This window comes from Polypterus senegalus, chromosome 1 (genome assembly GCF_016835505.1).
Source record: "Polypterus senegalus isolate Bchr_013 chromosome 1, ASM1683550v1, whole genome shotgun sequence".
NCBI classification, from domain to species: Eukaryota; Metazoa; Chordata; class Cladistia; order Polypteriformes; family Polypteridae; genus Polypterus; species Polypterus senegalus.
The window spans coordinates 41,651,998-41,668,673 of NC_053154.1; the positions used below are offsets into that span (position 1 = coordinate 41,651,998).

General features: G+C 37.8%; 1 protein-coding gene across 2 annotated transcripts in view; it reads right to left on the reverse strand.

Annotated features, from left to right (window-relative positions):
- The window catches only part of LOC120525540 (GMP reductase 2), a 49,454-nt gene that overhangs the window by 19,717 nt on the left and 13,061 nt on the right, over positions 1-16,676 (reverse strand). For both annotated transcript variants that reach the window (XM_039747925.1, XM_039747933.1), the window contains 5 exons: positions 6,711-6,830; positions 6,523-6,606; positions 2,752-2,925; positions 2,587-2,668; positions 1,376-1,482 (listed from right to left, as the gene is read on the reverse strand). In XM_039747925.1, the coding sequence (XP_039603859.1) occupies positions 1,376-1,482; positions 2,587-2,668; positions 2,752-2,925; positions 6,523-6,606; positions 6,711-6,830 (567 nt within the window). The remainder of the gene's footprint in view (positions 1-1,375; positions 1,483-2,586; positions 2,669-2,751; positions 2,926-6,522; positions 6,607-6,710; positions 6,831-16,676) is intronic.

A 16,676-nucleotide genomic window follows, 5' to 3' on the forward strand; every position in this document is an offset into this window, starting at 1 on the left:
ACATGGTCTGACGATGACATCAGCAGCTGTTGGCAAGTGTGACAAATCCTATAGGTAAAAGTCACGTGATGTGGTACCAGCTTATGTGACATCAAACATATACAGACATCCATCCCAACACACACACATCGAAATCCTGGCAACTGAACTTAAAAATTGCTGGTTCTGAAAAACATATCAATGCAAAAGCTTTACTTTATAGCTAAAATACCAGAAATCTTGCTAAATTATTTAAAGTCTAGAGCAGCAAAAAAAAATATATATATACAGTATATATACATACACAAACGCACACACATACATACACACATACACATACTTTCTACTAAATGGCTTGCCTAGGTAAAATAGATATAGTACGTATCTACATCTTTATATATTAATTAGATCTGGTTGTTCTATTGTCAACCTTAATGTATAAATGTATAAATATTTTAAATAGAAAACATTATTCTGATAAGAGTGAAGGTTTGTTTTGCACTTACTGGTTAAATTTGGCTTAATAATACCTGGTTAAGGGTGGGGATCGATCTGTTCTTAACTCTATTTTTCTTTTTGTAAAAACTTGATTGCTTTTTATGGATTGCAATAAAATTAATAAAAATAATAAAAACAAATAAAAAACAATACCTGGTTGATTTTGTATTTAGTATACTTACATTTATTAGAAATTATCAGGGTATTAATTATTGATAATAATCCAAGTAAATGTGCTACATCTTTGTTTTTTTGAATAATCTGTGGAAAGCACCTTGAGTTGCATGTAAATGTATGACAAGGTACTAAATACAGTTATTATTATTATTTTAAAGTTTTTTTAATTCATGGAACAAGAAGCATAAAACGGCACCCTCTTTACAAGACAAAGATATCCTTTCAGCCCAAGCATTAGAGTTTATGTTTTGTTTATTTTCTATTGTGTTTGTAGATACACATGTATCTATCTTCTATAATCACTGTACTGCCAGTAATTGTATTAACATTTTTATTAAAGTGGATTACAAAATATACAACAATATTCCGATACAAGATTTTTCACAAGATAAACCCATTGAAAACAGTTATGTATCATTTTCACCTTTGAAAGTTACATTAATCAAACTTATCGCTTCAATATCTTACATTTTTGTGCCTCTTTTCAAAGATCTGGGATTTTGCTGATAGGGTAAATTGGTTGAGAACAATCTGAAAAGTTGACAATAATTCATTTGACATAGCCAGGTCTATGACTTTATGACTCTAGCCAGGTCTAAGACTCTGAATGTGATCAGAAAAAAATTAAGGCTTATACTGTTTTAAAAGGAAAAACCAGTTCAAATCTCCTTAAAATTATCAGAGTTCCAACATATCTATTAAAATCTAAATATGAACTTACAGAGATGATGTGACCATTCAGCCCATGAGCAGCATCAGCACATTCAATGACTGCACTCAACTGTGGGTAACCGACACCTGTCTTCTTCCGAGTGGTACAGACTGATCCTTTATAAATACACAAACAAGTAACACAATAATAAATAAGGAAGATTTACCAACAAAATTTTTACAGAGAACACACTTATTTCATATTAATGGTAAGTTCCAAAATGTCCTTAAATGTAGATTTTAAGAGGCCTATAATGCTATATTTATTCATCTCCAGGTTTTTCAACTACTTAAAATCTTGTTACAAGTATCTACAGTTCTTTGCTCATAGAAAACATTGTACAATTTATGTGGAACTTACTATTAACCCCCAATTTCCCTGTGTTATTTTTAAATACATTATTTTAGTTACAGCTTGCAGTTATCTTAAGCTCAATTTATTCAGATCCTAACTTTCCTCATAACTCATACCTTGCACCTTTGGAATTAGTCTAGCACCTCTCCTTTGGACTCTTAATTGTTGTTATTTCTAGTGGAGATCACAACTGAACATTGTAGTTCAGATGTGGCGTTACAAATATGTAGTACAGGTTTATCATATACTGTAGCAATGAAGGATCTGTATATGCTGAAGCAGGTGTGGCGAACAGCTGGGGTCCATGCCTGGCCGGGACACCTCTTCACTATATATTCAGAGGTAGCAGCCATGGACTATGCAACAACTCCCCCTTGATGCTAGATGGCAGCCCCCCTAGGTTGGAGCGGTGCCTCGGTTTCCCGCGGGGCTCCATGGAAATTGGAGTTTGGTGCAGCCCTGTTGGGTCCCGCAGGCACCACCAGGGGGTGCTGCAGCTGGGACTCCTGAGCCCTTGTGGGTAGTCTTTTCGCCACACCTGGAAGTGCAGCTGGAACTCTGCAACCACCTGAAGTACTTCCGGGTGCCTTATAAAAGGGGCCAGCAGACACCACTCAAGGAGCCAGATTTGTGAGGAGGAGGATGAGGTTTCTTGGGAGGAGTGGTGGAAGGAGAACAGTGTGCCTTTTGTTGTTGTTTTCTGCTTTGTGGGACTGTGCTGTGCCTGTGGGACACGGGGAAGATGTGCCTCACAGGTGAAGACAATAAATCTTTGTTTTATTTTTACACGTGCCCCCCTGTCTCTTTGTGCCGGGTCGGGCACTTATATAGCACCTTTCACACAGGCAACTATGCATAAAACTTACCAGGTCCAATGCCCACTTTAATAATATCTGCTCCTGACAGGATCAGCTCTTCAACCATCTCACCAGTTACCACATTACCAGCCTATGGCACAGAGACATAGTTTAAGGGTGTTTAGCAGAGCACACGTTACACTGTCATATATTTAAAACTGCATGAGTCCTTACCAGAATTGTGTGGCTTGGAAATTTGGCTCGAACATCCTTCACATACTGAACAAAGTGCTCTGAATAGCCATTAGCAACATCTAGGCATATATAGCGGATGTTGGGGACTGCTTCCAAAATCTCAGATAACCGCTCAAAGTCTCCCTGACCAGTCCCTGAACTAGCTGCCACGTGCTGTAAAGGACACAGAAGAGTATTTATTAAAATGCAGCTAGGAAGTTGTATGCTGGTGCAAGTCAGCCACAAAAATGAAGAATAAAAGAGTAGAGAAAATTAGTTTTATACCAAAAAAATTACTTAAATGCAGAACTGTATTTCTGCATAGCTGCAAACTTTGTTGTCTCTTTTTGATCTGATTTGAGAGCAATTATATTACTTTGCCAATATAAATACTTACCTATATATTTTGAGAATGCCTTCAGACTACAGAGTAAAGTGCATATTATACAGTTGAATTTAAAAAACACACATAAATGTGAAAAGAAATCAATTTCTTGATTATGCATTACAATATCAGATTGCATATGTAATGTATTTAAAATGCTTTTGACTTAATGTGTTAATATGATAAGCAAGTTAAAGTACAAACATTTCAGGGTCTTAATGCCTGATTTGGATTGATAAGAAAAAGTTTAACTGGTCTGGTAGAGGTGAGAAAATTGGCTGTTTTTATGATACTTTAGAATTGTTTTATTCTGCAACTGTTTATAATGTATGTTGTACATTAACTGGAGAATAAAAGCGATTCTGATAATTCCATAGTAATTCTCAAGTCTGTAATTATACTTCTTGTGCAGTAAAAGTTGCCATTCACAACAAACACGAAAGTGATTACAAACCTAAAAATAAAACAACCAAACTACATGATCTTATGACACAATCTAAATCAGTCCTTTAAAAATTGTGGAAACAAAACTGTCCAATAATAAGCAATTTGGCATGACGAATACCTTTATATCTTTACATCTCCATTACTAGTGTGCCTTCAGAGTGACTGTAATGGTGACAACCATGTGTCACTTCATTAGACTCAATCGCAAGTTAGCCTACTCCTCCAAACAACCAATTACACAGTTGCAATTCACAGCATACACAACATGCAGACTTGGTGAATAAGTTTAGTTGTCATCTGATCAAACTTAATAATAGGCTACAAGTGGAATTTAAACAATTCTGGCTATGCTTGATAGTTGGTCTCATACAACATGGTTCCAAAATCCCAGAAACCGCTTCCCTTATAGGATTTGCATGGACTCCATACTCAAGAGTTTAGAGAAAGGTGTGATAAAGAAAAATCTACTGAATGTTCAATCTGTCAACAAAAACATAGAAAAAAAACATGCACCATGTTGGACTTTGAAGTGAATGGACCTGGAGTTCAAAAGAGCAGCGCTGTTGGGGTCCTTAGGTAACGTCAGAGGGTGTTGGTTCTGCCTGGCCCAGAAATGCTTTAGTCGTGCAATGCTGTAACACCTGAAGTACTCCTGGGTACAGCATAAAAAGAAGCTTGTCTGCCCGATTCGCGGAGTTGGGAGGTAGGGGACAAGGCTTGCCTGTAGAGAGTGGAGGAAGGTAATTGGAATTATGTTTACGTTTGTACTTGTGCTTTTGGACGAGAGCTTGTTAAAGATATGTTTACATAATAAACTAATATTTACTTGAACCCTTGACTGTGTTAGTGTACTTGTGTCTGGAGCACCCTACTATTAGTCAAACTGTGTAAATAAACAAATTCAGAAATATTTTCATTCCACATATTATCACAGAATAACTCACATGTTTGAACAGCAATGCTCAAGGTGAACACTATATGCAAACTAGACTGTATTGACAATTAGAATACTCAATAATAAGCCAAAAATGTAAAAGTACTGTGTCCATACTGATAACATTATTTCACTGGTCAACCTTCTTGCAACCATGAAAGATCACACAAAATTAGCACAAATTAAAACTGACAGTTTGAAGCACACAGCAGAGAAGGCCTTAATTATTGACAGGAGAAGTTTGTTTTTTTTTTCTCTCAAAGTTACTTCTTCACAATCATCCTCTTTAATAAAACCCCTGTGTGCGTCTTCTGCTGAAGTGCGCATGCGCGGGGCCACACGAGCACATGTTCAGTCTCTTCCTGTGCATTCCCTGTGCAGAGAGAGAGAGAGAGAGAGACAGACACACACACAGGCACATGAGAGACAGACAGACACACAGGCACGTGAGAGACAGACAGACACACAGGCACGTGAGAGACAGACACACAAAGACAGACACACAGGCGCGCGCGAGACAGACAGACACACACACAGATACAGAGGGACGTGTGCGACAGACACATACACACAGGTGCGAGAGAGACACACACACACAGACACAGAGGCGCACGCTTAAGAGAGACACACACACACGCGAGAGACAGACACACACACACACGCAGGCCAGCGAGAGAGAGACACACACACAGGCGCACGCGAGAGACAGACACACGCACACACGCAGGCCCGCGAGAGAGAAACACACACACACACACACACACACACACAGGCACGCCGTGCAATGTTACTTTTCTTGGTTGTTTATTAAATTACGGATTTTTTTCCCTGTGCTTAAAACTCATTAAAAAAAAAGTGTTTTTAGCGAGCGGATCGTAAGGCTTAGTGTTATTCAATGTTTTTACATTTAGTTTACTATTACGCTGTGCATTCAATGGTATAATTAACTATATTTGTGCTTAAAAACTTCATATGGTCTGGAACGGATTCATCGTATTTACATACAATCCTAGCGCAGGCACAGAGTGACCAAGCACATAGCCTCAGTGTTGTGTCCCATTCAGCTTCAAATCAGTATACTAGTGTACAAAACACCGTGAAGAATATCAATACCACCAACACTGTACACCAACAAATAAAGATGGTTAGCTTTTTGTTAAATTACTTTTAACTGCTTCACTTCAGCACTATAAATGTACAGTTTTAAAGTTCATTAGGAGATTCAGTCATTTTTAATCTTGTCAAAGGCATGGAAATACCATAACCTCTATTTCCTTATATTCAACACCTCATTCTTATCTTTTACACTGTACTTACCCTGGTTGAAGACTGATTGTTGTATGTCACAAAACCTTAGAAACAATAAGAGTAAAGAAGAAACCTTCCTGTCTATAGAAGGGTCCAGTACGTTGTACTGATCAACAATAATACACATAAGTAAGCATTACTAAGTTGATCATTTTTAACTAACAAGACATGTTTATAATGTGCTGAGGAAGTGGAGTCTCCAGAACAAATCCATGAAAATAAATGACGAACAAACAGTATACAGTAGATTACACACAAATACAAACTAATCAGATTTGACCAATAACTATTACAAGACAAAAAGAACCACCCATTACATCACCATATCTCACGTGAGCTTATTGGTTAGATATTTTATATATACATATTAACAATAAACAAAGTACTCGATAATAAATATGGTTTCTTAAAAATAAAACAGAATATTCTCAGACTTGCTTAATAAATACCAGATTTACAATGTACCCAAAGACTATCCCACCAGCATCAGGTACAAGGCAGGGCACTGTCTTAGACAGAGTATCAGACACACACCAATCAAAGGACAAACTTAGAATTGCCAGTTACCTTAGCAAGCACATATTTTGACATGTACCGGTAATTTCAACCCATGATACTGGATCCATGGGACAACAGTGCTAATCACTATGCCAACATCCTATCATTTTCTACAATAAATAAATATTAGGGACCTTACTTCAATACAATCTGGGTTGGACTTGGCAAACTGTTTCCACTCCTCTATTGAATAGTGCTTGTGGATTGCAGTGAAGAGACTAAACTGCAAGAAATTGAAAGAAAGTCTTAGCAGTATATGAACTCATTAAAATGCTGTGTATTCTATGGCACTTAATTTGGTAAGTATTTTGAATAGTTATAAATTACCTTTTGCAGAGCACAAGCCATCTCAAAGGTCCCCACTGTGTCCATGTTGGCTGCTATGATTGGAATGCCTGTGTAAGACTGCTTGGAGTTTCGGAATATGAATGTACGCATCAGATCCACCTGGAAAAAAACAGCAATACCAATTATTTAGAAGAGAATGCTTTACTTTGAATTCTGGCCCCATTTCTGCTTTTGGAGGACTGAAATAGTGCGAACGTTGATTGGTTACTGATGAATGTGATTTTCACTCTTGGATCATATATTGCATGACTGCTGTTCCTGATAATTGTTAGCGTTTCCCTTTAGCATTCTTAGGAAAAATGTAATTAAAGCATCATGATTTGTGACCCAGTCCCAGTTGCTACTTTAGCACAAGGACAAATATTGGTAAGAAAACCAGTATAATGTAGTTTAATAGAATCTTGACTCCAATGGTCCTGTTTATCAGTAGCTTGCAATGACATGAAAAAAAGAAGCTAATCACATACTTCTGTATTTAACAGTGCATTTAAGATGTGCAGTCAACAGCTCTAAGCCAGTCATTTCCTTCCATGTACTGAGAGACTCCATGTGTGTGTCAAATAAAGGTATTCTTCCCATCCAGAACTGGCTTTGTGAATCTGACTTTGAAAATAAGCTATCCAACTGAAAATAAGAGTGCAGGCTAACCACTCTCTCTCTAAGTGAAACAAATGGTTAATTGGGCTTATTCTCTAGTTTCTTATTCTATAGAAGTAAAAGAGGATTACAGTTTCTTGAATACTGAAGGAGTAAAATACACAGAACAATTTTAGAAGACAGCCATTGCCTTGTTTCCTTTGCTACAGGGGGATCTCACTTAATAGGTTTAAAATCTGTAGTTTAACTGAATGCAGTCTGTTTCCAATTGTGAGGGATGATACACAAGGATCAGTGTCCCAGCCAGACTTCAGTTGGCAATCCTTACCTGGCCAGGATGCCATTAGTGTGGAAGGATAGGGGAGACCAGTGTATTCAGCGTGTTTATTGTCTTCCTCCATACAATAGGCGACAGCATCCCTGGGTCTCGGTACCTATCCAGACACCCACAGGAAATGCCAGGAATTCTAGTCCCGTAGTGCAACCTGCTGGAGTTATGCGTGTTGTAGGGAGCTATACTCCCTATTCTTTAGGACTTTTGTATGAAGTGCAGGCGATTCCAATGGGCGAAGCCCTGGCACTGGAAGTACTCTCGGGTCTTGAATAAAAAGAGACCACACTGCCTTGTCCGGGAAAGTCGGAGCCAGGAGTGGGGACAGGCAACCCTCGCCTGGAAGGAGTATAAGAGAAAGAGAGAGAGAGAGAGAGAGAGAGAGAGAGAGAGAGAAAGCAGAAAAGAGACAACATATATAATTGTGTGTTTGATTTGAACCTGGGACTGTTTTGTGTGTTCGTGATTGGGATTTTGGGGCTCTGTGGCACTCCCTAATTTTCACACAATACAGAAGTGCAGACACATGTCACATGGCATTCCTATCAGTAACAGTTAATATAAGAGAAATACTTCACCTTGTGCTTTAATTGATTGGCTGATTTTCTAGAACTGTTTTGTTAGAACTGAGATAGCTTTAAGAAACTGAATGCAGCTCAGGGTGTGCACATTCCTAAAAGCTAGGCACATATTTTATGAAATGCCAAAGAGCTCCTGGACCGTGTTTTCATATCCTATATAGAACATCCTCCGTGTGGAACCTGCAAGTTCTCCGCGTGTCTGCGTTGGTTTCCTCCTACAATCCAAAGACATGCAAGATAGGTGCATTGGAGATCCTAAATTGTCCCTAGTGTGTGCTTGGTGTGTGGGTGTGTGTGTGTCCTGCGGTGGGTTGGTGCCCCGCCCAGGATTTGTTCCTGCCTTGCACCCTGTGTTGGCTGGGATTGGCTCCAGCAGACCCCCGTGACCCTGTGTTAGGATATAGTGGGTTGGATGACTGACTGACTGACTGAAGCGAGTCCTTTCTCAGTGTTTTGTTACTGTGACTAATCATTTTCTTGAGTAGCTATTGAGGTGCATTGAAACAATTGACATATATGTTGTAAATATTTTGTGGCTTTTATGTATGTGCTTTGCATATACTGTAATTTTACTGTATCATAAGATTTAACATGATATTTTATACATATTCAGTGCATTACAGTGCTTTGATATCTTTTGTGTTTTCCTGCTTTGATTGCAAAGTCATTTTTTTAAATGTTTACAATGTATAAAATGCTATGAAAATTTATATCAATACAGTGTTGTTCTCAAGATTCTGGAGAAGACCACTACTCAGATCACCTAATAACTTATCAGGCAGTATATAGAGAAAATAAATCAAACAAAACCATAAAGAACCTAGAAAATTATATTGTGTACTAAAGGCCTATGAGAAATGTCAGACAACAAAATGCTGTGGCCATAACTATAATGGTAAACTAGATAAGCACATGAGGTTTTTTTTTTTTTAGTCTAAACCTGAAAAGGGTATTCTATGGTTCAGATTTTATAAGTGGACAAAAAGGAGCTTGTGCATGCTAAAATATGTGAATCACATGTTTCTATCATTTGCTGTTTAAAATGCATATACTGTATGTTTGGTCAAAACCAAGTCTTCATGGCTACTAAACACAGCAAAAACAAATATTCGACTATCACTGAATTTTGAATGACAGAGAGCAATACAGCATCAGAGATTCACACCATCAGAGATTCATTCTCACCCATTTAACAAGTATCTGGACCAGTTCCCTTACTTTGCTAAGTTAAGAATTGTACTACAGAACTGCACTGTAGTGAGACAACTCTTAATATCTGACCATAGGTTTAGTCATGCTAGACAGGGCTGTGGAGACAGTACACAAAACCTTTGACTTCGACTCCTAAATTTATGGTACCACCAACTTCTCTATTTGTAATTTAAGCCAATATACAACACTGGTCAAAAGAAATTGTTACCTTTTACATCAACATACAATTAATTATATTAAAACAATAGCCAGGGCATTACTAGTGTGAATAGCTTTTACAGCTTGAAATAGCTGATTTTATTTTATTATTCACACATAGGTACAAAGCCCCATTTTCAGCAGCAATTCCTTCAGTTTCCTAATGGTAAACTCCCTTAATTTATCATTAATTATTCAAGTTTACATGCTAATCGGTTATTACAGAAACCTTCTTAACTGCATTAGCACCACTGAAAAATGTCATTCTGTTCACTTATGTTATTGGCATTCCTAAAATTAATTTCTGGGTTCAAAAATACAGTAGCTAAAGTGAACTCGTTATCTCAAGAAACATGTTTATTTTTTTCATTTATTTTGTTTTGCAGAATTAACTTTGTTGCATGTGAAAGACTGCCCAGAAACTGTCATGAGAAAGGAGGGTGAAATGGATCTAAACAGAATAGAAACAGAAGGGGAAAGCCCTGACGGGCAAATGCACAAAAAGATAATAACATCAGACTGTGCAGTATGACAAACAAATGCCTTACAGGTCCTCAGTTGTCTTCTTCATAAAATAAACACCAAATACCAGAAAAATGGTGCTGAAAGTGGGGATTTGGAGCTATATGTAGATAAAAAATTACAAATAATTAATTTAAAGATGTAATAGCCATTGATGGCTCTGATGATTTCATCCTGGTACCTAACAGCAGTCAAGGTACCATTGCCTACTACACAGAGGTCTGTGAGAATCAAAAAGGAAGTGCCTCCCCGGGCCATCACTGACCCACTACCAAACCAGTCATGCTGTTCACCACTGCATCTCCAGACTCTTTTATGTATGTTACATGTGCTCAGTGTAAACCTGCTCACATCTCTGAAGATAAAGTTGTGCCAATGGGGGAGCTTCCAATTGTGGTGCTCTCTGACAAATGCCAATAGAGCTGCATGGTGATGGGCTATGAGCGCAGGTCCCACTAGAGGACATCGGGCCCTCATGCCACCCCAATGAGTCTGTTTCAGAGTTTGGTCAGAAACATGGAAACCAGTAGCCAGTTGGAGGTCATTTTGTAGGGCTGTGGCAGTGATCTTCCTGTTCCTCCTCACGCAGATATCAGTTCTGCTGCTGGGTTGACGCCCTTCTACTGTCCTGTCCAGCTCTCCTTGTGTAAAGGCCCTTCTCCTGGTATTTCCTGTATGTTATGCAGGCTGTGCTGGGAGACACAACAATGCTTCTTATACAGCAGCACATATGGATGTGCCATCCTGGAGGAGCTGGACTACCTGCGTAACCTGAATTGGCTGCAGGTACCGCTTCATGCAACAAGTAGTGATAAGGACAAAACAAGAGAAGAATCTGTCAGGAAGGATAAGGAGAGAGCAATCATCTGTGGCCACCATTCCCTTTTTGGGGATTGTCTTCCTGTTGCCTCTCCAGTGGACCTGTTGTCACTTCCATTTGCACCAAAGCAGGTGAAGTTGATTCACAATCGATTATGCTTCCTAACTGGACAGACTGATATCTCTGAAGCTTTAACTTACTTGGTTAGGACTGTGAGGATTAAGTGTTTCCTTAATTTTCTGAGCACTGAATATTTGGCTATTGTTGCTTACTTTGTTTCTGTGTGGAGAGTAGTAGAAAAATGGCTTGATGCTAACATTAAATGGTATAAACTGACCCCAATATTTAATAATCAGGCTCTGCTATTTGGTAAAGTCCCATGTAAATGTCCTACATAGACTAAACAAGGAATACAGACATAGGTGACACGTTTAACGTGTCTGGTCTGCATTCATTCCAGAATTTATTTTTATCTTATCAAGCACCATTTTCCTCCTGTTTATATTTCCAACTATGCTAGTTACTTAAAGCATATAGTATTTATTAAACAGTTCTTTGTTGTCTCACGTTGCATATATTCTCATGATTCCTAAGTCACCACATCAAAAAAAAAAAAATTCTGTCCTCACTTTACTCCTTTCTCTCTGGACACCGTTGCTATTAAATAGATACTTGCATCAAGATGGAAAACCTCAAAGCTTTTGAAACTACCTTTTTAAAGTATAATTCTACTTGAACAATCTGCCTCACGTATAAATAAAGCATCCTCATTGTTTTTGTACTTTTGGAAAGAGTGTGCAAGGAAACTCAAGGGTTTAATATCGCATCACCCTTGAGGTATTCAGTCTATGTGGATGGACAGGAAGAAGTGGGACAGATAAGAAATCTTTAGATTTTGACGCATTATGTAAGTATGGGTATTTGTCAATGTAGATATATGTAAATATATGAAAATTTATTTAGATAACTATACATGTATGAGTACCTGTGTGTGTGTTTGTACATTAGAATAATAAAGCTCACTGGTCCTATCCACTTAATTCCTCCAAAATAACATCAAGTCAAGTTTTGAAAGGTCTCAAAAATCCTACTGTCTAGCAAACTGTCTCATACCTAATTCCCTGTGTCTTTTTTTCCTGCGTGTAGAAAAACCATCTTAATGTTTGTGCAAAATTTACATTTAACATTTTTCAACTGTCAGGGTATCAGCTCAGCTCATTCGCTGGGTTTTGCAAACCCCACGTCAAAAATCTTGGGGTTATCCTTGATTCCGATCTTTATTTTAATAAACAGATTCATTCATTGTTAAGAGCTGCTTTTTTCAACTTAGACTGCTTACTAGAGTCAAACCGTTTCTGGGGCACTCCGATTTGAAAAAAGGTATGCCATGCTTTTATTATATCGTGCCTCGATTATTGTAATTCACTTTATTCTGGAATCAGTAAATCTCCTCTTTCTCGGCTGCAGTTGGTTCAGAATGCTGCTGCTCGTTTTCTTACTGGGTCTCAGAAAGTTCTGTCCATTACTCCAATTCTGGCCCCACTTCATTGGCTCCCAGTTGAATTTAGGATGAATTTTAAAATTTTACTTTTGGTTTATAAGTCGTTAAATGGTGTTGACCCATCCTATCAGGTCGAGTTGCTGGTTCTATATACACCAGTCCGCTCTTTACGTTCCTCTCAACAGCAATTGTTGGTTGTGCCAAAGTCTAAAATGAAGACAAGGGGTGATCGCGCCTTTGCAGTTCTATCACCCAAGTTATGGAATGCTCTGCCAACTGAAATCAGGTCAGCTTCTTCAACTCAAATGTTTAAATCAAGACTTAAAACACACTTGTTTTCAATTGCTTTTAACTGTATATGAGTAACTCTGGTATCAATTTTTATTAATAATGTATTCATTTTTTCATATCCATGTTTTTCTGTAAATTGTTTATCTGCTAATCGGTTCTTTTAACTTATTTGTTTTAGTATTTATGTAATTTTTGTACTTTGTTTTACTGATTTATTATTGATTTTTTTTTTTATTTTATTGTACAGCACATTGATTTACACTTATGGTGTTTTAAAATTGTGCTTTACGAATAAAAATAAAAAATAAAAATAAAACAAAGTAAAGTTACTTGTTCTACTTCAAACACTTATGATAATGATAATAAACCAATTCCTGACTTAACCATTAAGCCAAACAAGCACATGCTTAGGGCATGTAGGAAAGGGAGCACGACAAGAGTTTTTTTTTTTTTTTTTAAAAGTAGGAGAAAATGAGAAGTAACTAACAATAAGCATCATTTTTAGATATTATGATCCATATATGTTGAAATGCTCTATATCTTCATAGTCCGAAGGCAATGGAATGCAAGGCATTTATTTGATACAAATAATGAGGCATATTCATTAGGAGACATCTATACTAATAAAAGGCAAAGCCCTCACTCACTCACTCACTCACTCATCACTAATTCTCCAACTTCCCGTGTAGGTAGAAGGCTGAAATTTAGCAAGCTTATTCCTTACAGCTTACTTACAAAAGTTAAGCAGGTTTCATTTCGAAATTCTACATGTAACAGTCATAACGGTCGATAACGGTCGACAACGTCCGCCATGTTGAACTTTCTTATTTATGGCCCCATCTTCACGAAATTTGGTAGGTGGCTTCCCTGCGCTAACCGAAACCAATGTACATACTTATTTCGATGGTATGACGCCACTGTCGGCCGCCATATTGAACTTTCCAACGTCACCAATTTTCAAACTTCCCGTGTAGGTAGAAAGCTGAAATTTGGCAGGCCCATTCCTTACAGCTTACTTACAAAAGTTAAGCAGGTTTCATTTCGAAATTCTACACATAATGGTTATAATGGTCAACAACGTCCACCATATTGAACTTTCTTATTCATGGCACCATCTTCACGAAATTTGGTAGGCGGCTTCCCTGCGCTAACCGAAACCAATGTACATACTTATTTTGGTGGTATGACGCCACTGTCAGCCGCCATATTGAACTTTCCAAGGTCACTAATTCTCCAACTTCCCGTGTAGGTAGAAGGCTGAAATTTGGTACTTATTTCGGTGGTATGATGCCACCGCGGCCGCCATATTGAACTATTAACGGAAACCAATGTCCGTACTTATTTCGTTGGTGTGACACCACTGTCGGCCACCATATTGAACTTTCCAATGTCACTAATTCTCCAACTTCCCATGTAGGTAGAAGGCTGAAATTTGGCAGGCTCATTCCTTACAGCTTACTTACAAAAATTAAGCAGGTTTCATTTTGAAATTCTACGCGTAACGGTCAACAACGTCCGCCATGTTGAACCTTCTTATTTACGGCCCCAATTTCACGAAATTTGGTAGGTGGCTTCCCTGAGCTAACCGAAACCAATGTACGTACTTATTTCGGTGGTATGATGCCACTGTCGGCCACCATATTGAACTTTTCAACAGTCTTTGTTACTTATGGGCCCATCTTCAAGAAATTTGGTACACGGGTTCCCAACGCTAACTGAATCCTACTTACGTACATATATACGTCCATAGCCTGCACCTCAGTCACCGTGTGAGGTGGCATTGGGTCCCACATCCCAATGCCTCCCACGTTGTTGGCTGCCTGCCTATATAAGACTGTCCGTCGCTCCGGTCTCTACATTCCCTTCCTTGCTTCGCTACGGGATTCACGTGATAACTACAGCCTTTTTGTTTAATCCACGGCTTATCTGCTGTTTTATTGTTTGTTTATTACAATTATAGTTATTGTATAGGTATTTTACACTTACTTTACATTTTTCAGGTGCTCATTTCCTTTATCATTCCAACCCCCATTACCATGTCTATTGAGATGATCACTATCGATCAAAGAACTGTCACTTACTGAGTGGTTTCCATGCCCGGAGATAGCACCTACCTTTTCCATTCTCTTTGTTACATATTGCACGGCTATATCAGGCTCACTCTTGATATCCGGAGGAACATTGTGTCATATGTATTGAATGACTGGGCCAGGTTCAAGGTGTGGACTGATGATGGTACAGGAGATAAGTATACTACACAGGAGCACTATAAGAATGAAATGCTTAAGCCCTTCACCTATGGTTCTGCATGTGAGTTGATGGCTGCCGCTGAATTGTTCGGTTGTCGCTTTCAAGTCTACCGAAATGGCCAAATATTTTACACCTTTCGACAACCGCCAATGCCTCTTAAACATCTTAGATTCACAGGTGACGATTTCAGTAGTGGACACTTTAATGTTTATGAATGTTTAAACTCTCAAAAGCTGGATGTGATTTTATCGATGAAACCGGTTATAAGCTTACAATGCTTGACAGATGCCGAGTGTCTCTTCAACACAAGTCCTACAAATACTGTCGTAATTGAAACAAACCATGAAACTCAAACCGATTATAACAGCAGCAATCCAAACTGTGAGATTTGAAACAAGATTACTGTTCACATGGCCAACTGTATGTTGCATGGTCAAGAGTAAGCTCAGCGCACAGCTTGGTCATGTTACAACCGGAGGGACGAACTGACAACATGGTATACAAAGAGATCCTTAACAAATAATTATTGGCATATTTTCCCTCAGTTTAAAAAGGTTTAATTTTCTTCTTAATAAAAATTTTAATGCAGTTCTTCGCCGCTGCGAAGCGCGGGTATTTTGCTAGTCTTTAATAAATTGTCCATCAACATTGACTTCTATAAAAACAGGATTTTGAAAATCAATAGTGTAATAAGTATAAAAGCTTTCTTTATTAGGATGTGTTGTTGGGCTTGGTTTGATACTCCTTGTAAAGGCAATATTCAGTCAATGGAGATTGGTTTCTTTGCTTTTTTCTTTGTAGAATTTTTCTTCATGTTCATGAAAGTTTTGAAAGGCTTTATTAAAGTTCAGAGTGAAACCAAAGGGTTTGGGAAGAATAGCTCATTTAATATTTATTTTTATTATCAATCTTGTTTTTTAACAGTATAGTATATACAGTATACATTTTCTATACAGTACACATATTTGCTTTTGAATGATATGTGCAATACGTTTACTTAATTCCTGTACCTTTCTTGTTTTTTATTTTCCCAAATAAAGACATTTTGAATATAAATTAGATCAGCAGATTCAAATCATCAAAACAACTTGATTTATTCATGAAGGCATTTGATTTACCCTGACATTCTGACCCTTGCTTTCAGATAACCTCTCTATCTAGGTGCGCAGGAAGATTTCACAAAATATGTTTGTTTGGGGTTTCCTTGTAGTATTTGCATTTTGTATTTTACTTTCTGTTGCCTATTATTCAAATTCACAACTATCACAATTACAATTAGTATGCACAGAAATTATGTTGAAAAATTAAACCAGTTTTTCCTGCTGATGAAAACGAATACTTTTGTATCTCTTGACTTACAATATATATATATATATATATAAACACTTTTTTTTACATATCATTGTTTCCAATTTATTAAGAGTTTATTTAAGGAAGAAGCCATATTAGGCAGTTCAGTTTTATTGAGAATATACAAACTCCACACTCATCGGGATATAAAATTTGCACTCTTCAGCTATGAGGCACCAGTGCTAACCAATGCACCAACATTAATTGGACACTAACTGTTTAAATAGGGTAATTTTTTGCCATGTGTACGGAGTGCACTTGCATGTGCTAATCACTGCTCTCTGACGCCGTA